Consider the following 26,797-nt stretch of genomic DNA (forward strand, 5'->3'; position numbering starts at 1 on the left):
TCGGGCAATTGTTGGAGATTCCAAAAATAATATTATATACAAAGTGTTCCATTTGAAAAATCAAAGTTGCTACTGCTTTCTAATAGAAGCGGCAACACCGCATTGTCGAAAATATTTTAGTTGGCTAGAGAATGTCCGAATATGCCCTCCATTAAATTTTCAAAGTGATCCGTTGTCTGGTTCACCAGAAACGTCTAATGTGCCATCCACCGTGAATCAGCCTGTATGTGTGTACATATATCTAATCGCCGGGACCTGATGGCATATACCCAGTAATGCTTCAAAAGGGACCTGAAGTTCTTTTCAAAAAAATTGTGTATAATTCTCAGGACAAGTTTAGCACTGGGACACATACGAAAAATTTGGAGACTGATCAGGGCCACCTTCATTCCGAAACCTGGGAAAATCGGACAGAACTCGGCGAAGGCCTTGAGATCAATCAGTCTCATGCCATTTGCGTTGAAAACTCATATCAGGGACGTATCACTGGCTATCAGATCATTACATCGAGACCAATATGCTCACAGGTCAGGTATGTCAACAGAAACGGCTCTGGGGGACCAAAATCATTGGTACGAAACCAGATTAGGACATGGACCAATAAGAAGCACACAGAGTACTGGACAAAAGTACCTGGCAACAAACACAGTAGACCCTTCATTAGGGAACCGTCCGCGGGTTGCTAACAGTCTTGTTACTAACCAGTCAGGGTTACTAACCGGTCATTGTCCGCTCATTGACACAGCTGCAGATTATGCAACGAAGGCATAGAAACAGTTCTACACATCTTTTGCGAATATGAGGCACTGACTTACAGGAGGCAGGCAATATATGGACGTACAAAATTACGTCCAGAAGAATATGAGGAACATCCAACACCGAACCTGTACAAACTAGTACAGGGAACGAAACTGATGGAATGGATGTCATGAGATGGTGCAGTGTTTTCTGGAGACTTGGACTAAATGGACAAATCAGACAGTCCCCAAGGTACAAAAAAAAGTGTGTACACATGTATACAATGTATGTATACACATGTACGTGTGCGTGTTTATGTGTATATGTGTATATACGAGTATATATACATATAAAGGATTTTAAAATTAAATTTTTTCTCTCTGAGTCACATCAAATCTGTGTCCTTTATCTTTACTTTTATATTCATCTCAGAACAAGTCTTGATTCACTTATCGTAATAGTTTTTGTATTCTATATTATTTGATAAATGGAAATAAATGGTATATAAAACATACGGACCGTGACTGAACTTTTATATAGAAACGACTTTAATAAATTTCAAGACGAAAATCTTGGAGATACATTAAAGAAGTAATGAAGGAAAGAAAACCAAAGTATTTAATTTAAATATTAAGAGAAAAAAGATGTAATATTTATTTAAACTTATAAGATCGATATTCTTAGTAGACTGATAAGTTTTGACTACATAAATTAATATATTCTTTTTGAATTATTTGCATAAACACATTATACAACCGAAAGAAATTAATTTATTGAGTTCAATAAAAATATTTTATAATGAAATTAATATTACTCAGACCAAGAAAATAAATTTAAAAAAAAAATCAAAATACTCAATTAATACAATTTTTTCTGTGTATATCATCAACATTATCCCAATTCATTTTGAATATGTGGATGTCTGAAATAAAGGGGAGCACATTTATTCTGATTTCATATAAACTTCTACAAAAATTTAAATCAAATCTATTCATATATTATCAGCTTAACATGTCAACATACTTTGTATATCTCTTGCCCGCGACTTTCATCGTGTCTAATTCAGATTTTGGAAATTCCCAAGCTTTCTAACAGCAACAAATTCTCATGTTTGCCTACCTTCGATCCATAAGAATATTATTTCATAAACTATTATCCAAAATTTTAGCCTAATCGACTGAACAGTATTTTTTCAATAAATATTTGACGTGGTTCCTTGAATTGACATAACTTTTTTATTCATGAACTGATTCAAATAAATCGAACACTGAATGTTAAGTAAAACTTATAACTGTACATTATTGAAAACTGCATAGATGATGATATTCTGAACAAATGACCCGCTGAAGACACTTTATATTTCATGATTGAATAAACTCATCGTAAAATTTTGGTCGAATTATTATCATTGGAGGAAGCGCTTCCTGAGGAAGATCCGTCTTCCGGAATGCTGATCTGGAACTGAAGCAGCACCACCAGGTACGTCACCATTGTGGCAATTAACTGAAAATAGAAATTCAATTAGCGATGGGTGATGGAACGGGAATACTCGAGTGGATAATTACATTCGAGGATGGAAATGGATTAACGTGATGGCCGGTTATGATGGAACATATATCCTCGTGAACAACAGCTATAAACGAAGAGCGCTTTGCCGGATAATTCCTTCTTCAATTATTTACTTCCATTTCATTTCCTACTATTGGGTGATATATTGCGCAACATGCATGTGTGTATACAGGATACAGCGCGATGACTATCGGTTAGCCGTATTTTGGAAATTAATAAGACTCATATCCTGACAATTGGCATCGAATGAAAATTATGTCGTTCTTCCAACACGTCCTGTTATACCGGAAGTTGGTATCAACTTCCTTGATTCAAATGTAACACCCTGTATATTTTCACATTTTTGAATACCTGGTATAATTCTAATTCACCTCCTCTCCACATTTTTCTGGAGAGAGAGGCTAGATGGACTGCATACAGACTTGTACACATTGCCAATTGCACAAATCAATTTAATGCAACAGATACACCAGTCATTTAAGCTTAAATTAGGTAAGAATCTTGGAATTGGAGATACCCAGCTGTAAGTCTGTAAATACTTGTATATTGTCACCCTAAAAGTTGTCTCAAAACCTGCATATGGTAGGGTGTACGCAACTATTAAATTTCAAGGTCAATGGTCACAAAAATCGGTTTTTTGCGCTTTTTTTTGTAAATATCTCATTTCCCATGGGTTTTTTGCTATTTGTTTTCATTATCAATATTGTAGAATACAAAATTTTCTACAAATTCTGTTGAAAAAAAATTTTCATACGGTGAACCGTTTTCGAGATAGAGCAAGGAGAGCGCGCGGTCACAGGATCACTTTAGGTTAACCGGTGCCTTCGGTCGAAAACGCGTGGATCCATTGTTACTCTTGCAAAGAATTACTGTCAGCAAACAATTTGAAAGTAATTTTGAAGAATATCTTCAATATGAATTGAGTCCGTATCCAACAGCTCTATTTGATAATGATGGCATGAGAAAAACAACAAAATTGTCATTGTATGACAACATGAGCTCAGTTGATTTTGTTCCCAATGAAAATAATGTGACGTTCATTATTGATGGCGGATTTCTTCTTCATCATGTTGTAAGGAGCAGAGAAGATACTTTTTCTATTATTTGTGATAAATACATGAATTATTTACAAAGGCATTACAGTTCCAAAATAATTGTTGTATTTGACGGATATTCAGACTACATTGAGAACGTAAGAAGCTATGGAGCAGCAGAGAAGAACTGCTGCACTTTCAAAAACGTATGAAGTCTGTTTCGATGAAACAATGGTTGTACCAGTTACTCAAGAAAAATTCTTATCAAATCGAAATAACAAAGATATGCTCATTAATATGTTAATTGAAAAATTACAAGCTGCAAATATTACTACTAAACAAGCCAGAGATGATGCGGATGTTATAGTTGAAACTGCAATTGAAGAATCAAAGTCTGAAAAAACTGCAGTTATAATAGGACAAGATATTGATTTACTTGTCATTTTAATTGGGCGTACACTGTCTTACGAACAAGAAATTTTCTTAAAAAAAGTTGGGAAAGGAAATGTAAAAACGGAGATATACTTGACTAAAAGTTTTGATAATTATCCTCATCCCAAAACACATATTTTATTTCTGCACGCATTAAGTGGCTGTGACACAATTTCTGCGCTTTTTAAAAAGGGAAAAAAATAATTTTTAAAAGTTTTTGAGAAACTGACAAATTTGGATGAACTAGCTGCAGCATTTGAAGAAGAAAACTGTTCGGCCCAGAGATTATTAGAGAGTGGAACGCAAACCTTAATGGCAGTCTATTATGCTCCGAAATCTGTGAAAAATCTCGATCATCTTCGTTATATGCATTACGTCAAGTCTACAAAACTTTAGTCCATTTTTTTACTTTTAATGAAAATAAATGTATTGAATGATATTTTTTAATAAAAAGATTAATTCATAATTTATTTGTTTTTTTCATCATGTAAGAAGTTATTAATTAGTTTGAAATTCAAATATAATTGCTATATTTTCATTAACAATTCTGTAATTACATGAGCAGGTAAGTGTTGTTAAATAAATTAATACTGAATAAAAAGTGGGTAGGTTAGGAAAAAAATTATAAAATATAATATAATAGTTTATAAAAATTGATAAACATTTATAATCATTGATTTATTGATAGTTCATCAACTATATATGGCGCGTTTTCGACCGGAGGCACCGGTTGACCTGAAGTGATCCTGTGACCGCGCGCTCTCCGCCCTCAATCTCGAAAACGGTTCACCGTATGAAAAAACTTTTTCAACAAAATTTGTAGAGAATTTTATATTCTACTACATAGATGAAATACAAATAGCAAAAAACCCATAGGAAGTGAGATATTTACAAAAAAAGCGCAAAAAACCGATTTTTGTGACCTTTGACCTTGAAATTTAATAGTTGCGTACACCCTACCATATGTACGTTTTGAGACAACTTTCAGGGTGTCAATATACAAGTATTTACAGACTTACAGCTGGGTATCCCGAATTCCGAGGTGAACTTACTATAATGACTGGACTAAGACTGTTGGTTGACACTGGAAGTCACAGCATTCTGAAAACGACTTCTGATTTTATGCCTCCAACTGTAAACTACGAATTGCCTTATAAAGTATCTACTGTTCCCGACAAAAGAGGACTGGAGTAGACGAACAACGTATGTACGAACTCAAAATCCCATGTATTTTCTTATGGAGCTAAACTTTTTGCAATTTTTGGTTCAAACAGGAGTGGGGGAAACGTGTGACGTCATCGACGCAGGACGGAACGAGTATCGTAGCGATTCAAGCGTGGAACTCCGCCCCTCGGCCCCCTTGGTACTCCACCTAACCTATCAGCTCCCTTAGTACTCCGCCCTCGGTCCCCTTGGGATTCCGCATCAGCGCTGAGGCCCCCTTGTCACGTGATTTTAATTAAAAAAAGTTTATAGCTATGAGATTCGAACCCACGACATCCGCGCGGTAGACACTGTCCTTAGCCTCTACACCAACGTAAGATATTGAAGGTAACTGCGAATGTTGGGTATTTATAGCGTTAGTTTTGTCCTCCGGGAGAAGGAAATATTAAAAGCAGATAGTTATTGGTTCACAGGTGGATCAAAAACACCTTCAGGTAAACTCATTGATACAGTTTATTGTATGATTTTCACTATTAAGGGTTTTACAAAAACCGCGACACATGTTTCGCTATACAATAGCTTTCACAAGCGTTAATAATAAGTTACTTTTGAATTAACTTATGTTTTTACTCGTTTTCTAGACATTTTGTTGGTCAAATTTGCCTGTCTTATATCTGAGGGCAAGTGATCAAAGGTCTTGACTCCATTGTAATAAACAGAATTCCTTACCAAATTTGTTAAAGGAATTGGCAACGCGGTGGAACGGGTGCTATAAGAATGGCATGAAGTCTTAAACAGTGACATATTTTTGTAAATGAGGCAAACCGGTTCCAAAATGAACAAAGCAATCACTGTTAAAATATTTTACTCAACGAATTTGTGTCTGCATGAATCACGAGGTTTTATCTTACACATAAACGTGATATCCCGTTTCTGCAGTACTAATACAGACAGAAGTGCTATTTTCCAGAAATGCTCAAATTTGCAATGTCATTGACATATAATAAGAATAATATGGGTCCTAAAACTGATCCTTGTGGAATACCACACCAATTTTTTTTTTAATGAAAGTCCTGTTGTTTTTACCATTTGATTCCTTCCTGAAAGGTAAAATTCAAACCATTTGAGCGCCATTTCTCTGCAGCCGTATTGGTGAATTTTTGTTTACAAGATCTTATGATCAACGCAATCAAACGCCTTAGAAAGATCACAAAAGACCGCAGCTGCTACATTACTAGAATTGAACTTTGAGAAAAATTAAAATTCACCTTATTTTTCAGGTGAGTATCTAGTATATCATTTTCTTTTGTTTCTTAAAGCTTCTAATGTAACAAACTAGATTCGTGATCTGTGAATGGGTTACTTACATGATCTCGAATTTATTTTCATTCAGAAAGATAATTGGTATCGATTTCAAAATCATCGGTGAATGGAAATATAGATTTTTCTTTATAGTAAACAATAAATCTAGTTCACGAATAGGATTACCATACCGTAAAGAAATTCGACACTGAAAATGGGGAACCAGAATCCTTATCGATGCGATGCCAATATAAGACGATAAAGACACTTCTGAGGATAGGAAATGTGTAACCACATTAATTACACAATGTATCGAACTAAAAAGAATATAAATAGTGTTTCGGTTGATGAACTCACAACAAAATACACTAAGAAAAATGTGACAAAAGTATATACAGTCGTTTCAATTGGATTTCCTGGAAGGCCATACAGCACAATTTTCTGCGATATATTGCCTTCAAGATGCGTGTATACTATGACTATACTGCATTGGAATGCATTTTGAGCATACCTTCTCTTTAGGCTCGCAGAAAACGTAGAGATTTAATACTTCTATTCAAAATTATCAACGGACTGAGTATCAGACCCGAGTTTCTCTCCAAAATATCTTTACATGTTCCCAGTCGTTCAACTAGACAGGTGCAAACGTTTTACGTTTCTTTCCACAGATTCAATAATTCATATAACAGCTTTATTCCCAGAACTCTTCGATTGGCTGACTCTTTAAATAACCTTCAAATCTTTAATATATCAAATTCCCGGTTTGAAAACCATATTCTATATTAGACCGATCACCAGCTCCAGAGATTCGGCTACTCAAAACTTGTCTAGATTTTTACGTCCCTTAATACAACCATTACAAGGAAAAAGATCGCCTTTTGTGAAGAATTAAAGGCATTTTGTCGAACTACTAGGGTCAATTGAGGTCACACAGGAAGATCAACTAATTAGTTTCGACGTGGAAAGCCTTTACACCAACGTTCCGGTCGAAGAAGCACTCCAAATCATACAGAGAAAGCTATCCGAAGACGGGAACCTAAAAGAGAGAACGAATCTACCTATAGAAGTAATTATGGAATTACTAGGATGCTGTGTACGAAACTGTTATTTCCAACTGAAGGACGAATTCTTTACACAAGATGAGGGACTGCCAATGGGATCGCCACTTTCACCAGTCATAGCCAACATATATATGGAGTGGTTTGAAACTCTGGCCATTGAAGAAGCCCACAAGAAACCCCGAGTCTGGTTGAGATATGTTGACGACACCTTCATAATATGGAACCATGGGAATACTGAACTAGACGCCTTCCTGAAACACATCAACAGCGTGAGACCTTCCACCACTTTCACAATGGAGCAGGAAATCCACAACGAATTGCCATTCTTAGACGTTTTGGTGAAGAGGACCGACACTAAGTGGGAAACATCTGTATACCGAAAACCCACTCATACGGGACAGTATCTGAACCACGAATCCAACCACCATCAATCGACTAAAAGAGGAATCATCAAGACTCTATTGGACCGTGCTTTTGGGCTCTGTAATACGAAGGAAGGTCTCGAGAAGGAACTAGACATCATCAAAAATGATCTTCAACGGAATGGCTACTCCAAAGCGATGGTAGAAAAGACTTTGGCTAAAAGACAGCAGGAGCCTCGCAAGGAAGAGAAGCCGTCACAACCAGTGCTTGCACTTCCCTACATCAGAGGATTATCGGAGAGGATAAAAAGAATTGGTTCCAAGTACAACATCAGAACCTGCTTCAGATCCGGTAACACTATCCGTAGCAGCCTCACGAAAACCAGGCCACCAAACGCGGACTGCGATTCCAAGAATTGCATTCACCAGATACCCTGTGAGTGCGGAAAATCCTATATTGGTGAAACTAAGAGGCCATTGAATGTTCGCATTGCCGAGCACAAGAAACACACACAGCGAGGGGAAACCAGCAAATCAGGAATAGCAGACCATGTTTGGACCCATCAACACAACATCGAGTGGTCCCAAGCTGAGATATTGCACAGAGAGGAACATTGGTTTAGGAGAAAATTCAAGGAAGCCGCATACATGTTGTCCAAAAACGTATTCAGCCAGGCCAGCGTAGAAATACGCAACATATGGAAACCCATCATCAAGCGAAAAATGGCCAACTCCCACCAAAACGGTCATCTCCCACGGAACCAGTGAAGCGGAAAATGGAAAGCGGGGATAAGTGAAAGTATTTGAACGACCTATAAATAGTCATCTCTCGGAGGAATCAGTCCAGTCTTCACCCGAAGACGATTCTTCACCTAGCTATCTAATACTCTCTGCTTGTGTTGTTCAAATCAAATCAAATCAAAATATGCTTTATAACCCAAGACCTGAACATGCTATTGGCAAAGTCTAGTAAAGTAAAACGTGTATATGGGACATTAAATCAACAAACATAAACTATAAAATAATGCTTAGAGACACGAGCAGAGTATATGGACACAACAATATTAAGCCCAGCTGAACAGATACAAATATAAGTACATGAATATATGAATATTGAATTAATGTAAATATATAATGATACGTAATAAATATATTGATAGCCATTTCGTGTTGATTTCAATAACATACCAATTACTCAATAGAACCTTGGTAGAATTCGTCTACACTATAATAGGGCCTCCCAACAAGGAATTCCTTTACTTTCTTTCTGAATGTCTTTTCATTATATAGTCGCCTTAAATTAATGGAAAGGTGATTAAATAACTTCTTGCTATTGAAAATAATAGAATTTTGTGTAAGGGCTAGAGTAGGTGTTGAAGAAAATGAAGTAAGACTGACGTGTACTGTAAGTTGAGGTGGTATTACATTGATTTTTATATTTTTTGTGGATAAGACACACTGTTTCCAAAATAAGACATACTAAGATCATAATTTTTTGCTTCACAAATAATAGGCGGCATGAATTCCTGTAGCTAGCCTTGCATAAATATCTGATGGATCTTTTTTGTACATATTAAAACGAAATTGTGCACAATTTCGACATAGTATTGCATCAAGTACGACATAGCACTGTACTACTCATATTTGAATTGGTCTTGCAAGTTGTTTATACATAATTAAATAAATATTTACTCACAGATTTGAATAAATTTCTGTTCACATCGAAAAAGCCACCCAAACTCATATCCGTAGGATTCATCTCAGTTGCTCTCAGAAACATGTTGATCTGAAAATTTCAGACAAGTAACTTTATGGAAAACAATTCGAAAGGCTCACCTCTTGCTGGGCATCATCGTTCATCCAGTTTAATTCGACGAGCAGCAGTCTTTTCTGGAATTGAACTTTCACCTGGAAATATACAATGTTTTATAGTTTGAAAACAGTTCCACAACAAATCCCGCGACTCAAACTGTTTCGAATTTGTTCTCGAAACTGTTTTTGAAAACGAAACTAGTCGCAAACGAGTCCGTTTGGTGGAAATTCGTCTTAGACAGCAACTAAATAAAGGAATCAATACCTGGTAACATGCTAATACTTAGAGAGGTTATTTTAAGGGACCATTTTAAGAAAAAACATTTATTATTTCTGACCGGGATATTATAAGCTTATATCGTCATAGTTACGCTATCAATAAAGAGGGTCATAACTCCCTTGGGACATTATAGATTTTATAATTCCCTCTACCTTCCACAAGTAAAAATAAATAGAAATGAAAACTGAACCATATTTTATTTATTCACGTCATTACAAATAATAAATGTACAATTTTGAAATGTACCCTGAAAATTACTTCCGCCACTGGAAACAATTTCTTCTTTTGTATGGCTGGAGCTTCTGTTCACTACAGTCGAGGTACCTGCCTCTTCTGATGACAAAGTAGACAACATACGCGCCGTTTTATTTCTCAATTCGATGCTATCTTCCAAATACCCCTCCGCTACCGTGGAACTTTTCCAACCTCCGTGTCTTTTTAAGTTAGTCATAGTTGCTCCTGCATTGGCTAGAGCAGTAGCAGAAGTGCGACGAAGGCAATGTCCCGTATAGGAAGATGAGTTTGGCAATCCTAAATACATTGCGATTTTGCTGGGGATTTTCCCAAACATGTTTTTTCCAATTGGCTGAGATGTACATTTATTTTGTCGGAAGCTCAAAAAAAATCGTTCAATACCTTTCGGACGCAAAGACATATAAAGTCTTAATGAAGGCAAAGCGGAGAACTCTTTTTCATCCACAACTGTAAATTTCTTCGATACACCAGTTTTACTTTCCGGTACGTTCACTACCATAACGGAATCCCGGTCCTCTATATCCGATATCTTCATATTCAAAAGTTCCTGACTTCTGCATCCTCCAAAATAACCCATAATCAAAACAACCTATAACAAAAAAAAGGAAATAAATACACACAAAAAGGAAAATAAGAAAAAAATTACCTTATGCAATAAATGAATATCATTAGGAGCGTCCTTTAGGAATCTGATAACATCTTTAGGAGATAAAACAGCAGACTTTTTCGGCTTATAACTCTTACTCTTCCGTTTCAAAAAAGCCTGTAGTTCATTGAACTTGGTGATATCTCGTTTCTCATGTATAGTCACCATCGATTTTAGCATTGACCATTTAGTCCATAAAGAATTCGGACTATACGTTTCTGACTGAAACGAATAAACACAATTACTACCAAATCTACCGAAAAACATAGAAAATTCCTTACCAGTTCTTGAAAATATGCCAGAAATACAGTTTCAGTGACATCTTTTGGCATAACATTTTTCCGTGTCAGCCAGTCCAGATATATCTTGTATTCTTTTTGGTATACGGCTTCACTTTTCGATGGAATTAATGATTCTCTTGCTTGTTCAGCTTTTTTCAAAATATCCTCCATTATATTTGGGGTAGAAAACACGTTTTCACCGCAAACACAGCTTGATAACAAAGTTCTGTTTATAAACAAGTAACATAGCAACAACCTAGCAACAAGAAAACTCTACTATAATCAACGGTACCTGATTCAAATATACCGGGAAGGTAATGAATTGGTACATTTTTCCGTTTCAAAAATGAACAAAATTTTATAGAAATCGGTCAGAAATAAAATTATCTATGTACCACGGGAATTAATGAGCCTTAATAACCTCAGGCAATTGCTGTCCCTCGGGCCAGAGGCCCTCGGGACGCAAACTTTGCCATCGGTAATTAAGGCCCTCCTAATTCCCTTGATACATAAATAACTATAATAACACATATCCCAAGGGTTTTTTTAAACTACAGACTGCTAAAATTTAAAAAAAACTGTTTTTATGATAACCTTATTATGAATATAAATATTTTTGTGGCACAGTACAATTTTTCCAAAAATCAAAAGGCATTTTCTGCTATAGAACATGATTTTTTAATGAAAAAACCGATTTTCGTGGAGGGACCATATTTTTCGTAGGCCTTTTCCTGGGAAGTTTCATATCCCACAATTTAATACAAATAACTTTGTCATACTGGTTGCTTTGGCTCTTTCAAAATCACATTAACAAACTATTTTCAATAAACCTTGCCTATCTGATCTGAAACCTTCAATCTCAGGCGCCCCAGTATTGGGCCCCCTTTCATTCATTAGTTATATTGATGATTTGTAGAGCATGACGAATCTAGCTGTGCTTCTAAATATTGGATACGCGACTTACATCGAGGAACTCGTGTATTGAACATCTTGTTAGTACAGTAAGTTGGGAAATTATTCTATGTGAGATCACTAATCCTGCAGAGAACAGTGCCTAATGCTTACATTGGATGGAAGTATGGAAATAAAATTGTTATACAGGCGATTATAACAACGAGAAGAATTTTGATATTTATAGGAAATGGGTGTTGGAACAACTAAGTCCAAATTTTCCAATAAGAAGCGTTGTGTTTATCGATAATGCACCATATCACAATAAACAAATCGACAAAATGCTAACGAAATTGACCAAAAAATCAGTATGCAATCATGGTTATCAGGCAGGGATATTCCATTTGGAAAAATATGCTGAAACCTGAATTACATGCCCTCATACACTATAAGCCAAAATTCAAGCAGTATGAACTCGTACAGTCTTTGGGAAACAGACAGCCACTGCAATGTACTTAACATGTTTGATATACTAGAATACCTATTCACTTGTAAAATAATCCTCGTTTCACGATTCTGTAACTTTTGTAAAGCCGATACCTTATTTTGGTCAAATGAGTATAACAGACTAGCACAATAATCAAAATGGGGTCGGATTATACACAATATATAGTATAATTTTTGAGTACATCGAAAGCTGAGATGAAATTCTTGAGAAAAAATATATTTTTTTAGTAATTTTTCTATATATATAATCAAAATGAGCATGAAGAGATATACGATTATCCACCATGAAACCTAAGTATTTGAATTCACTTACGAACTCTATTACATCACCTGCAATTTGTAATTTTATGTTGAGATTGTTGATGAGTGATAACTTATAACCAGTTGATAAGATCATATATTTTGTTTTGGATGTGTTGAGTGTTTCAGTTTATTGCTATTCATGTACTTGAAAACATTTCTTAGTTCATTATTCATTTGATCAGCTACTGTTTCTATATTATCTCCTGAAATTGATAACAAAGTGTCGTCTGCAAAAAGGTTCATGAAATCACAACCATGGATGGTATCTATATCATTCAGGTAGATTAAAAATAATATAGGTCCCAAAACACTCCCCTGAGGTACCCCGAAAATGACATCGCGAGATGATGACACTGAATCCTTTATTTTGGTTACCTGTTTGCGTTGTGATAAATGAGCAGTCAGCCATAACAAAACAATCTCCCTGATACCAATACTTTGCGGTTTATTTAGTAATATGTGGCGATCAATTGTCTCAAAAGCTCTTTTAAGATCTAAAAATACGGCTGTGATATAATGTCCCTTATCTATTGATTCTTTCCATTTTGATATTGTGACTTGTAATGCAGACTCAAATGAATGATGTTTTCTGAAACCTGACTGATATTTTAGTAAAATATCATTATTTTCTAGATTATCAATGAGTTGATTATAAACTGCGAGTTCTAATATTTATTCAATACAAGGCAAAGTGTTGGATTTGTTTGTGTTAGGGACTTTCTGAATTGGCACAAGGACACTTGTCTTGAGCTCCTTCGGGAATCTGCCAGTGCTCAAATATGTATTTATAAAATGCAACAATGCATGTCCTATAACACCAAACTTTTTTTTTAATAAGTTTGCAATTGAGTATTTCACTGCTGTATTTCATTTCCACTCCGTTGATCAATTTAGACAGAACTGCTAACTCCAACACTTTGAATTTCTCGAAGGAGTTGTTAATCGATACAACATTGTTCTCATGAAGTGAATCAGATTGATCAATAGTGTGTTCACAATTTCTTGTACGCTATCAATAAAATAATTGTTAAATGATTCTGCAATATCCAGATTATTTTTATGAAAGACTGTAATATGGCTGTATGGTAAAATGGAATGTTAAATACAATTTGTTATAATATGAATTGGTTTTCATTATATTAGTCATCACCCGAAAACGATTGTAGATACTAACAATCGAAACGTCGTGAACTAACGTGACTTGGAATCTCTACACTTTTTATTTTATTTTCTTTTTTCATTCCTTTATTTTTATTTTGTTTTTTATTTATTCAATTGTTCTATTTTTACTTGTAGTTTATTTCACTATTATTTCATTTCAGGTTTATTTTGCTTAATATAATTGTTATTTTCAGCTATTCATTTTTAATTATTCTTTTTTAGTTGTTTCAGGGATTTCAAATCATTTTATATAGTAGACAATGGAAGTCCGAACTAGTGAAACTCATCACGAAACATTGTCAATCACCTTCAAACAAACGTGGTTTTCATTACTTTTTCCACTCATTTCGGATGCACAAATCGGTGACGCACGTCTAAAAATCAGTTGACCGTACTGTAGTAAATTTGCTCTGATACATATATCTTTTAATATTGTTCAAAGGAACTTACACAGTTGGATCCGTAATGAGCCTCATCGCATATGAAAAACAGAGTAGCCGTAGCAAAGACCGCCGTGATAGTAAGCCCTACGTCCTTGATTCCCAGTCCCTCCTGCATCTGTGACATCAGCCCGTAAATGGTCAGCGTTATGATGAGGAAGAGGTACAGACAGAGGAACGTGACGGTGTATCCAAAGGCGTTTCCAACGTCTCTTATCAGTCTGCTGAGCATCATCCACAGCGAGCGATAATCCGCTATCCGGCTCGAAGGACCAATGTTCTTAAGCGCCTGCTTGAAGTCCTTCGCCACCGTTAGCGCTATGTTGCCGAGGAGGTCGCAGTAGAGGTACCAGGCGCCGCCTACTAGGTATGTGATCATGTTGATGTAGCAGTACGGAACGACCTTGAAATTGAATATTTTGTAGTATATAGGCAAGGTGAAGTGTGGAAGTACTTCTATTCAACTCTCGAAGAGTACGAAGTGGATTCCAAGAAGTCTAAAAGGAAATTCAGGATGTTGCTGGTGTAATTCACTAAAAGTATTTTTTGTCCTCCATAAAAAGTTTGACATTATTTCACGATGGTTAAATAAACTTTCTACTGCTATTAGAGAAATCCCCACTAATTTTTCCGGAAATGATTCCAGGAAACTGATTCTGAGTTGTTTTACAAATCGTTCTCTATTCCGCTTCTTGATGCGAAAGTTTTTCCATTGAAAAAAGTTTTTATGGCTCATTTAGTTAAGCCACTATTCTTTCTGTCGCAATCTTCGTTACTAATTTAATTAATTCCAGCTTCTTGACTTTTATGTTCATGTCTTCCAGGTCATCTAACTCTTGTAACTCACAAGAAACTTTTCGGTTGTCTGTAAAGAACGACTCCAAACTCTTTTCATTACATAATCCAGTTTCGTTAAGAATATTGATACGAAAAGAAACGATTTCATATAATTTCCTCGTATGACGGAGTTTCTGTGTTAGGTTATTAGTTAGTTATTCGTAAATATCTCAAATATCCTTCACCCAATTTTGTTGTAATTTGGCAATGGTATTTATAACATCAAGGAGCTAATTTAGCCCGAACGTGATTCAATTTATTAAGTCCAGTGGCGTCTCGAGCGCGATTTGAACGAATATTTTTGACTTAAAAGGTACGCCACTGACTTTTGTGCAATTTTTATTATTTCTTTGGATTAGAAATACAACTTTTTTGTCTCTTGAGTTTTTTTCGTAGCTTGCTTAGTTTTTAAGTCGACCTAATTGCATATCCCTAGACCTCGCAAGGAATAATATGGGGAATTGAATGTTTCTTTTGGAAATTATTATTTTTACAATTTTTCATTACTAATTATGTAAAAACGACAACAAATATTCAATAACACTAACATCTAGACTAACGAATTGCACTAAAAGTGTTGGAAATGGCCTTCTTCGGCTTCAATACAACTGTCTAACACCCTGTGTCTGTACTAGGTCTGCGACTGAAAACACCTGCACCAGAACCGAAAGGTGTTTTTGATCCATCTTCTCCTGGAGATTCCAGTCCTCTTTACTCGGGAACCGTACTTTATAAGGCAGTTCGTGGTTGACAGTTGGAAGCATAAAGTCAGAGGTCATTTCCAGTATCCTGTGACTTCCAGTGTCAACCAACAGTCTGTTGCACTCGGCATTATATTGATTTGTGCAATTGGCAATGTGCACAAGTCTACAGGCTGATTCACGGTGGATGGCACATTAGACGTTTCTGGTGAACCAGACAACGGATCACTTTGAAAATTTAATGGAGGGCATATTCGGACATTCTCTAGCCAACTAAAATATTTTCGACAATGCGGTGTTGCCGCTTCTATTAGAAAGCAGTAGCAACTTTGAGTTTTCAAATGGAACACTCTGTATATAATATTATTTTTGGAATCTCCAACAATTGCCCGACAACTTTTCTTGATATTTCCCTATACCTATCTGTTACCGTTTTCGAAATAAAAATTAATTTCAATTTTTTTCTTCGAAAATCATGACTTCTAAAAATGCCGATATCTCTTAGTTAAGAAGTACTATAACATCGAAATTTGGTTTGGAGTTACGTGATACTTGGACACTTCCCACACGTCAGCCTAATCTCCGTTACTTCAATACAGGGTGGTAAAAAAATACAGTTTTTTCGTTTGCTTGACAAAGTTGCTGAAATTTGATTATTTTAAATGGAACACCCTGTATATTATTGAAAATTCGGAAAGCTGCTGAAATTTGCTTTCTTTCTATGTATATCATACCTATACCTAACTAGTCAAGTTTCGGATTTATGAACATTTATTTGTGAAAATGTCCCTTCAGAATGGTATTTCCATTCGGTATTTGGTAAGCAGGCCATGATTACTATTTGACAGTAGCGTTGTGACATTCTCCTAATAATATCGACATTTTCGTCACTTCAGAAGTTGCAAATACCTTCAAAACGATGGAACAAAACTATTCAAACGAAGTTCTTATGAATTTGTTTATTATTTTTGGACAGTGTGACAAAATTATCAGCAGAACATGTAGAAAGTTCAATGAAATGTATCCGAATCTACCGCCAATGAACCTCAAGAAATTTATACGAATTCAGAACAATTTCAATGCATTTGGATCAACTTTAAAAGCACCAAGAAACTTGCCTCGACCCGTAACTTTCGAAGACAACCAGATTAATGTCTTAGCATATTTTCACGCATTTCCCGAGTCATCGATAAGAAGTGCTGAAGAAGATTTGGGTATAAAATATTCATCGGTTCAAAGAATCTTGCGAAGACATAAAATGCATGATTATAAATTCACCAAAATTCAAGCAATGAAGCCTCAAGATCCTCAACAGAGAGTAGAATTTTGTGAAATGTTGTTGACACGCATTCAAGAAGATCCCCTTTTTTTAAATAAAATTATTTGGACTGATGAATCGAAATTTTCGAGAGAAGGGATTTTCAATAGAAAAAATCGTCATTATTGGTCCAGTGAAAATCCTCACGTCACAAAAGAAGCCGGATTTCAAGAAAAATTTAGTTTTAATGTCTTCTGCATGTTGATGGACAACAAATTGAGGTACGTGATATACGAGGAGTCATTAACATCCAGAAGCTACCTGAATATTTTGGAGAATACTGTAGACAGTTTCGTGGATAATCTGCCACTCGAAGATTATCGAAACTGTTGGTACCAACTAGACGGAGCTCCTGCACATTGCACAAGAGAAGTGAGCGCAGAACTGGATAGACTATTTGACGATCGGTGGATGAGGCGCTTGGGACCATGGAATTGGCCAGCGAGATCACCCGATCTTAATCCATTAGATTTTTATTTGTGGGGAATGTTTAAAGAAAAAGTTTACAAAATACCCGTGCGTTCGAGAGATGAATTGTTAGAAAGGATTGCCCAAACATTTGAAGATTTGGATCCCAATGAAATCAGATCTGCCACCACGAAAGCAGTCAACACCCGCATTTTAAAGTGCTTGGAAGTGAACGGCCAGCGATTCGAACATATTTTGAAATATTCCACATGATTGTTTTACTTTTTTATAACTATTCATATCAATATTTCCAATTTCAAGTTTCTTGGTGCTTTTTTAAAGTTTATCCAAACATATTGAAATTGTTCTGAATTCGTATACATTTCTTGAGGTTCATTGGCGGTAGATTCGGATACATTTCATTGAACTTTCTACATGTTCTGCTGATAATTTTGTCACACTGTCCAAAAATAATAAACAAATTCATAAGAACTTCGTTTGAATAGTTTTGTTCCATCGTTTTGAAGGTATTTGCAACTTCTGAAGTGACGAAAATGTCGATATTATTAGGAGAATGTCACAACGCTACTGTCAAATAGTAATCATGGCCTGCTTACCAAATACCGAATGGAAATACCATTCTGAAGGGACATTTTCACAAATAAATGTTCATAAGTCCGAAACTTGACTAGTTAGGTATAGGTATGATATACATAGAAAGAAAGCAAATTTCAGCAGCTTTCCGAATTTGCAATAATATACAGGGTGTTCCATTTAAAATAATCAAATTTCAGCAACTTTTTCAAGCAAACGAAAAAACTGTATTTTTTTACCACCCTGTATTGAAGTAACGGAGATAAGGCTGACGTGTGGGAAGTGTCCAAGTATCACCTAACTCCAAACCAAATTTCGATATCATAGTACTTCTTAACTAAAAGATATCGGCATTTTTAGAAGTCATGATTTTCGAAGAAAAAAATTGAAATTAATTTTTATTTCGAAAACGGTAACAGATAGGTATAGGAAAATATGAAGAAAAGTTGTCGGGCAATTGTTGGAGATTCCAAAAATAATATTATATACAGAGTGTTCCATTTGAAAAATCAAAGTTGCCACTGCTTTCTAATAGAAGCGGCAACACCGCATTGTCGAAAATATTTTAGTTGGCTAGAGAATGTCCGAATATGTCCTCCATTAAATTTTCAATGTGATCCGTTGTCTGCTTCACCAGAAACGTCTAATGTGCCATCCACCGTGAATCAGCCTGTATATGCAGTCCATTTAGCCTCTCTCTCCAGAAAAAATGTGGAGAGGAGGTAGATGTAGAAGGATCTCCATGACCGCTGACGGTGTGGTACTGATGGCACCACTGATAGCCAGACAAGCCTGTGTCTGTAAGCAAGAGAGCGTCGCTTGTATAGGCAGCATGCCTCAGTTAAAAAATTTCTGTTCGAAAAACAAACTATTTTTCGTAGTTCAATAGAAATCTTACCTGCAGAAATTTGAAATGGACCATCGTCAAATGCGTGACGACCATCGTGACGGTGGCCAAAACTGGCAAACCTATGGCGATAATGAGAGATTTGTTTCCGAGAAGAAGCGGGAATTTGTTCTTCGTCACCTTCTGGTATAATTTCTCGAAGGCCACCAAGTTGGTCAGAACTCTGGCTTGTTTCTTCGCCTCGTACCACGCTATCGGGTTGATCACTATGGGCACCAAATAAACCGTGAAGAGGTAGTCAATGACAGCTTCTTCGAAGCGGCCTTCGGCAGAACGAACCATTTCCACCTTGTCCCATCTGATATAGCAAATGTAGGCGAAGATGACGACGAATACAGCGATGGAGTAAATCAGAAGTTGGGGTGTGGTCTGCAAAATGAGACACTTCAGTTCCATTTATGGTACAATGGTACAATAATTCTAACTGTTTTTCTCCTATGCCACTGAAAGATTACTTTCATACCTAAAAGAGAAAGAAAAAAATAAAATTCCACGCCTCACCTGGAAAACGCAGCCAGTATTTCCTATAGGAAAAATTCCTACCGCCTTCAGAAGGTAAACCATCGGTTTGATGGAGTTGAAGAAGACGCTGTCAAGTTCTCTTGAATCGTGGAAGGCCCTGACAGGGCCTCCAGGCCCGCTTGGATCGTAGGGAGCCACCTTGATGACGGGGTTCGGATTTTTCCCAGACTTCTGGTAGAACGGTTGGGTTCCTTCCAAGTAGACGCTTCTTCTTCTTGAGTTTTTTCTGGGTATTCCGTCGATGAGGCTGATGTTAAAGTTTTCACTGTTCATGATCATCGATAGTCTTCAGCCGGACGAATAGCAGATTTGTTTTTTTACCAGCCCAGAGGTAATACGGCTTCTTTTGGAATAACGATTCTGCTCCGTTTTGACATGAATAAACTTTCACATTATATTTGACGGAACTTTTTCTGTGTTTCTTCGAGATGGTCCGGACAAATTTGAAATATAGTCTCACTTTTTGTGACCTACACCTTTACTGTGTCACCAATTATACGTTCCTGAAAGCGGTCAAGTTTCCAGAAAATTACAGTTTTTTCCAGAAGTGTAAATAAAGGTATCGATCTCCGTAATTTATGATTAATTGCCCAATTCCAATACAAACGTTCGTACATTGCATGGTCGACCTTGAGTTCAGGTTTTCTCCATTATGATAGGCGTTAAAACCAAGGATATCTACTGCAGCTAACAAAATTATTCAAAAAAGGTACCTATAATTCAAAATTTTCAAGCATTTTACGAATGAATATTAATTTTCAAATGATTTGATAGGTAGAAGCAAAGAAAGATACGACAGCGTGAAAAAATTATCAAGGAAATATATAATAAAGACTATCTTTCGAACATAATATAGAAGTCAATTAGGAAACGAGATTAAGAAAATGGTTTCGTAAATTTTCGACTTTCCATTACTCAGAATTTATAGTTCTTCAATATGAATCTATTACTAGAGCTATTACTAGGCAAGAAAATGCTGTTTTAAAGAACTGATTCCCCGCCCAACACAAACACCGCCCTCACTTATGAACAAACTTGTATTTAAATTGAAAATAAGTCAAATAACTGAATTATTTGAATAATTGTTTCTACACGTGACATCTATGTTCGAAAAGAGTTAACGTCGATAATTTCAGGCCCTGACTGATAGATGACGCTTATTTCGTTTGTCAGAAATCATGAAATTACTAAAAAAATAATTTCCTGTATTGAAAGGCAACAAATATTTTTTATACACATACCAAACTTTATTTAACGATGAAAAAATGCTTGCATGAGTCTGAAGCCGAAACGCGTTTTTGTTGCTAAAAGTAGCCGCAGATAACCCACCATTGTAATCTGTGACCTCCAGAAACGTGACATTTACTTTTCCCCGTTATATTTATTTATCATGAACAATCATCGAAGTACGTTAATGTGTAGGAAGAACAAATCGAATTGTCTCGCGACAGTAAAAGTAAAGGACAGATACATTACAACTGTCCTAGAAACTGAACGTCTTTCCTAATTAAAAAGAGTATTTACTATTAGGCAACCTTCTAGTCAGTAATAATCATAGGCGTCCAGATCAAATGTTTTTATAGTGATAAAACGATTTTTGCAATATTCTATCGACTAATTTCGACATCACTAATCCTGTAGGGGGCGCTACCAACCATTTCAGAGCTTGTATTTGAGAAAGAGGCGTCAGATGTCGTCATCGGCGTTGACTCAGTTTTCGTGTTCGTGGATACCGAGTGGTAACATAACCTTGTAATGAGCTTGTTGTTTTTCGTTTAATTTCATTACGATGAAGAAAAATGCGTGCATCGTATCAGAATGCGATTCTACGGATGCAACAAAACCTCCCCTAACGTTCCACCTGATCCCGAAGGATGATGTGCTGCGAAAAAAGTGGTTGAAAGCGATAAACAGAACTGAAGATGAAGTCAACAAACGGAGCAAAGTGTGCTCAGAACATTTCAAAAACTCGGATTATTCAGTTACTAGGCTGAACTACACGACAGGCAATAAGAATACTCCCACAGGAAGTAAGAGCACCTGTATGATTTGGTTTGAATAATTTTTTTGATTTTTTACTGATCACCCTGTACATTCCAGGCGAATTCAAAGTGTTGAAAAACGAGGCGGTGCCATCCTTGAACTTACCACCGAAATCGACATTCAAAATCAAAATCAGCAAAAAAGATAATAATAGTAAGGAGATAAAAGTCGAAGAGGTTAAAGTTAAAGAAGAGAAGGATAAAGAAAAGGAGAAGGTAATAACAAGTGTCTTTTGTTTGTATCCTACTATACGAGAGGTACCAAAACTTTCGAAGTTAACTGTCGTGTTGAGGGTTGCAGGAACGATGCGTATTTCATTATTTATATTCCAGTTTTCTCCCCTCCACATACGTCATTTTAATGACGCATCGTCAATTGATAAAACGTTTTCCAGTCCCATTGTGAATATCACAAACATGTAATTATTATTTATACGAGGGCTACACGAATGTCAGTAAACACGTTCCTGTCAGTTGAAATGTTTTCATAATAGATCTGTCGTGCTCTATTCAAACTTCCCGCCAACATTTTGTCCCCGCCCACTGCGTGAGGTTTTTGACATAATCCAAATAAAAATGGATGCCGAGTGATGCAAAAGTCGGGGAGTCAGTGATTTTTGTGAAAATTTCGTGAAACTTCGAAAGTAAGGTTTCAATAGTTCGTTGGAAATAGTGAAAGGTGTCCCTATATGTGATTACTGTTGCGAGGAATTCGATAGTTTGTCATATTTTTTTGATAATATCAAAACTTCTTAGATGTCAAAAGTAGAGTTACATTTACCGCCATTACTGTATATTTCCGTCACGATTTTCAAAAAATACAATACAACTTTCCTGCAAACATTCGATTCTTTATTATATTTCTATAACCATTAACTTGTCTTATTGAAGCTCAAATCTCTCGCTGAGGCCCTTCCTGTTTTCTAGCCTCACTTGGAATCTGTGGCATTATTTTTCGGTACCACCTTGTTTTATTGATGAAATCTATTGTTTTGAATGAACCAACCATGTAACATTTAGGTTATCTAGTAAAGTTATATGTTTGTGGGATGATTTTTATTAGTTGGTGAATGTTTCTGTATTATTTTAGTCCAGAATGCCTAAGAAGCACCACATTGAGTTGAGTCCTCCAAGGGCAAGGACCCAAAGCAGAAGAGCTGCTAGTAAAGAGGCCCTCAAACAGATGCAGCTACTACTGGATGATGAGAATGATGCTGTAGAGATTCCAGATGATGATGTGAGTTGAATTATTTTATTAGATAGTTACCAAGGGGTTTTTTGTGAATATTTTGAGTTTTGTGAAATATCAACTTAGAATTGGAATACTTTTTAGGAGATATCAGTTTTTAGGAAAAACTTTTTGGCTTTCTACTTTTTCAACAACATATTGAAATTTTCAAATAGGGAAAAAGTTATATATATTCGAATACCCCTTTTGAATATATGAACACAGAGAAGTCACTTTCTGTCATTCAGTTTGTACTCCAAACTTTCGTAATTGAATTTTGAGTTAACCACATTGATATCAATACCCAATTGATTTGCCTGATTCTGGTAACAATGAAAATGAAGTATCTGGGTTTAACAAATTGTGCAGATTCCAGGTTTATTCTACAAAACATGATCAGCAAACCAATCATTCTTATTATTCATAACTGGTTGACATTTAGATTCTAAATTATTTACTAATTCAGCAGATATTTTCACTGTTCACGCAATGAAAGTAGCTGCTACATTCTAATGGCAAAATATTGTCAATATAAATAATTTTGGCCCCAAAATCGACCCTTGTGGGATCCCTATATTCATGTCATCTGCTCAGAATTCTTGCGATAATATTTTTTCCTTGAATAATTGTTACATATTGGTCTCTGGATAACAAAAAAGATTCATCCAATTGAAAAATGAGTTATTGATAGTTGGTAGATTGACCTAATAGAGTAGTAACTCACATTTCCAGTCATTGCAGAGTTTCTCGAAATGATTGTTCCTTTTATAATTATTAAAATTAATTTCACCACACAAAATATCTTTATTATACTTCTTTTTTACTAATAAGTTGAGCTTTGTGACAAGAATATGTGTTTTCAAACAATAAAGCAGTCAATCAATAATATTTGCTTTTGGAATTTATTTGTAAAGTTATCATTAATGTATTTCATTTTTTTAAATCTTTTTTTTTAACAAGGCCAATCTCTATATAGTCATGAGAAGTGAAATGCCAAAAAGTTTCTTACCAAAAATTGACTGAAAACTAGTTCATTTATATTGTTAACGAATTTTCTCTATTTTCGTTCATGCTTGCCTACCCCTGTCACTTCTACAGTACTTTGACGTAAGTTACATTTTTATTATATAAATATGCGATAAGTAGCAATTTTAGTACAGAAACTAGGCTTCAAAAATCTGATGGTACCTGGTATAATTATTTGAATAGTTTCCGCAAGTGTTCTGTAAGAAAATTGTGAATTTTTTAGTAATGAGCTTCATGTGGAACTTTTTGTTTGCATTTGTAGGCATCACTAACAAAATGTACGTATCCAATGAAACCACTTTTCCCCACTTATTTCACCAACCAAATTGACCTCATCTGGAGTTGAATAACAGGTTAGATCATCTCCCAATGAGATGAATGTTGAGAACAATTCGGAATGAGGGGAAAGTGTTTTTCTCAGATCAATTCTGAGTCAAAAAAGCAACCCAATCTTTTGAAAATGTATGTACACTATTATACAGTGTGAATATAAAAATTCCCTCTTAACTTTTGAACAGGACAAGAAGTCAACAATATGTATGTAAATAGATATTATTTTTAACTTACTTGTTACTTGATTCATGATAATAAATATAGAATTTTCATAATAAATATTATTTGAAATGAAACTACATGGTAGCTTCATAAGTTGTATACACACATACGAGAATGACAATTTTTTGGCAATAAACAATGTGAGAATACTCTTTTAAAAATCTTGTTGATCATGGTGATTTCTATTGTTTCAGTATTACAGGATGTATTCAGGGTTTTTTGTTAGTAGAAATGAATAAATTTTTCTAAGATTTTAACGATGTCTGTCTTTTTGTTAATATTGTTTTGTTCAACTTTTATTTCAGCCATCTCCTGATGGCTCCAAGCTCACTTCAGTTTGTCCCAATAAATTTTCAAAATATTTATTACTTTCTTTCGATAATAATAATGATAATAATAATATATAAAATCAAATACAGTCACTTCAAAAAATCTTTGGTGGATACTCTCTTGGAAAATGCCATTTACAATGTGGGAAGAATTTAAAGAGACTTGAATGTATAAGCTGTCTTTTTCTTCTGTTTTCTTCTGTTGGTGTTAACTAGTCTGATGAATGTTGTACCAGTAATGTATATCGAGTGGTCCAACGAAAAGTATGCACCTTGCTTTTCTACTTTTTTTGTAACTTAACGCAAAAATGCTCGGACAGGTCAATTTTGCTTTTGAGGGGGTCACATTTTAGATGTATTTTTCTACCTGTGCCTTCAACCCCCTTGCGAGGGTGAGTAACAACCCTAAAATTTTAAATGGAAAGTGGGGTTGAGTGATATATCATTTGAAAGGGCACAAAATTCTCTTTCCAACGATACCTGATTTGTTGTATTTACTTGAATAGTTATAAAAAAAGCAAGAACATTTACTCGATAGTTTTGGTGTTGATGAAAATGCGGAAAAAACGGCATTTTTATCACTACTACATTCCTCAATTTCTCTCGGGCGTTTTTTTGTTCAAATAACAACAGCAGATGAGTGTACAAAAAGAATTTAGGCAAACGTTCATTGATTCAGTTCGGTTGCTTTTGAAATTATTTCAACTTCACTGTAAAAATGGTTTATTCCATTCCTGAACGAGTTGAAATTGTTAAACTTTATTATCAACATAATAGTTGTGCTAGACTTACTGCTCGCCTCTTTAATAACAGTCATCCCGGGAAAAATGTGAATGATTCGTACGTTGCCAAGTTAGTCCAAAAGTTTTTCGATACCGGATCTGTCTGTAATGTGAAACACCAGCCACGGAAACCGATCAGAAATGAAGCAGTGGAAGTCGCCGTTTTGGGACATGTTGAATTGGATCATACTCAAAGTACCCGTTAGCTTGCTGCAGCCTCAGGTGTCTCCCGTTCGTCCATAATATGGATAGTAAAAGCCTATAAATTTGATCCGCACAAAATTAAATTAGTACAGGAACTCAATGAGGATGATCCTGATAGAAGGCTGCAATTTTGTGAACAACTGAGCCAGCTACTAATTGATGATCCGCACCTATCATTCAACACGTGCTTTTCCGATGAGAGTACATTTTTTAAATGGAGCTGTGAATAGGCATAATTGCCGTTACTGGGATGACAGTAACCCACACTTATTCCGAGAGGTCCATACCCAGTACCCTCAAAAAATCAATGTCTGGTGTGGCATATTAGGTAGTCATATCGTAGGGCCACTTTTTATTCCTGGGAATTTAACTGGTGAGGTCTACCTGAACATGCTTGAAGATACAATTGATCCTCTCATAATAGAAATAATTGAAAATGACCAAAATCATAATGATGATCGGCTTCATTTCCAGCAAGATGGAGCACCTCCTCACATGTTGCTCCGGTAAGAGAGTTTTTAGATGACCGGTTTCCTGGACGGTGGATTGGAAGGAGAGGCCCCATCGAATGGCCTGCCAGATCACCTGATTTATCGCCTTTAGACTTTTTCTTTTGGGGACACTTGAAAAATGAATGTTTTGCTACGCAGCCCGAGTCCATAGAAGATCTTCGCCAACGAATTACAGCAGAGTGCAGAAGTATAACACCTGATATGCTACAGAATGTTAGGAATAGATTTGAACAAAATCTGTATTATTGTATGGAAGCAAATGGGTCACATTTTCAGCACTTGCTGAAGTAGGATTCTTCTAAGTCAATTACACATTTCAAAGTACTGGGTTGTAGTTGTTTTTTTTTCATAATACCTACATGTTTGAGTGAAATACAACAAATTAGGTATCATTGGAAAGATAATTTTGTGCCCTTTCAAATGATATATCACTCGACCCCATTTTCCATTTAAGGCACAGGTAGAAAAATACATCTAAAATGTGTCCCCCTCAAAAGCAAAATTGACCTGTCCGAGCATTTATGCGTTAAGTTACAAAAAAAGGAGAAAAGCAAGGTGCATACTTTTCGTTGGACCACTCTGTATGTGTATGAT

At 35.7% G+C, this 26,797-nt stretch overlaps 3 protein-coding genes across 6 annotated transcripts in view; 1 reads left to right on the top strand and 2 right to left on the bottom strand.

The window, feature by feature from the left end:
* Positions 1 to 1,525: 1,525 nt before the first annotated feature.
* Positions 1,526 to 21,194, bottom strand: LOC111510655 (Gustatory receptor 63a). The gene is made up of 6 exons (XM_023166586.2): positions 19,505 to 21,194; positions 18,995 to 19,372; positions 14,249 to 14,641; positions 9,499 to 9,570; positions 9,359 to 9,448; positions 1,526 to 2,241 (listed from the first exon to the last, which is right to left on the bottom strand). The coding sequence occupies exons 1-6, from the start codon at positions 19,802 to 19,804 to the stop codon at positions 2,116 to 2,118; spliced, it is 1,359 nt and encodes a 452-aa protein (XP_023022354.2). The 5' UTR covers positions 19,805 to 21,194; the 3' UTR covers positions 1,526 to 2,115.
* LOC141485428 (uncharacterized) lies at positions 9,810 to 11,454 on the bottom strand. The gene is made up of 3 exons (XM_074182145.1): positions 10,937 to 11,454; positions 10,656 to 10,877; positions 9,810 to 10,598 (listed from the first exon to the last, which is right to left on the bottom strand). The coding sequence occupies exons 1-3, from the start codon at positions 11,105 to 11,107 to the stop codon at positions 9,951 to 9,953; spliced, it is 1,041 nt and encodes a 346-aa protein (XP_074038246.1). The 5' UTR covers positions 11,108 to 11,454; the 3' UTR covers positions 9,810 to 9,950.
* A 32-nt stretch (positions 21,195 to 21,226) lies between the features above and the next one.
* row (relative of woc) overlaps positions 21,227 to 26,797 on the top strand; it is a 35,615-nt gene continuing 30,044 nt past the window's right edge. The window contains exons 1-3 of one of the 4 annotated variants that reach the window (XM_074182200.1): positions 21,227 to 21,567; positions 21,626 to 21,783; positions 22,658 to 22,804. In XM_074182200.1, coding sequence (XP_074038301.1) covers positions 21,315 to 21,567; positions 21,626 to 21,783; positions 22,658 to 22,804 — 558 coding nt within the window. In that variant the 5' untranslated portion in view covers positions 21,227 to 21,314. The other 3 variants (XM_074182243.1, XM_074182298.1, XM_074182333.1) reach the window with 3 other exon arrangements.

This window comes from Leptinotarsa decemlineata, unplaced genomic scaffold (genome assembly GCF_025532065.1).
Source record: "Leptinotarsa decemlineata unplaced genomic scaffold, Ldec_3_MD MMD2_P_RNA_scaffold_1, whole genome shotgun sequence".
NCBI lineage: Eukaryota > Metazoa > Arthropoda > Insecta > Coleoptera > Chrysomelidae > Leptinotarsa > Leptinotarsa decemlineata.

Bases quoted from the DNA above. Each gene is read 5' to 3' on its own strand.
- LOC111510655 (XM_023166586.2), bottom strand. From the start codon at position 19,804: ATGATCATGAACAGTGAAAACTTTAACATCAGCCTCATCGACGGAATA. The intron at 9,571-14,248 runs GTAAGTTCCTTT...GTATATTTCCAG, and splicing joins CTCATTACGGATCCAACTGT to GTGAAAGTTCAATTCCAGAA. The intron at 2,242-9,358 runs GTGAGTAAATAT...TTCTATTTTCAG, and splicing joins ACAGAAATTTATTCAAATCT to TTAATTGCCACAATGGTGAC.
- LOC141485428 (XM_074182145.1), bottom strand. From the start codon at position 11,107: ATGGAGGATATTTTGAAAAAAGCTGAACAAGCAAGAGAATCATTAATT. The intron at 10,878-10,936 runs GTAAGGAATTTT...TATTCGTTTCAG, and splicing joins TGGCATATTTTCAAGAACTG to TCAGAAACGTATAGTCCGAA. The intron at 10,599-10,655 runs GTAATTTTTTTC...TTTTTGTTATAG, and splicing joins ATATTCATTTATTGCATAAG to GTTGTTTTGATTATGGGTTA.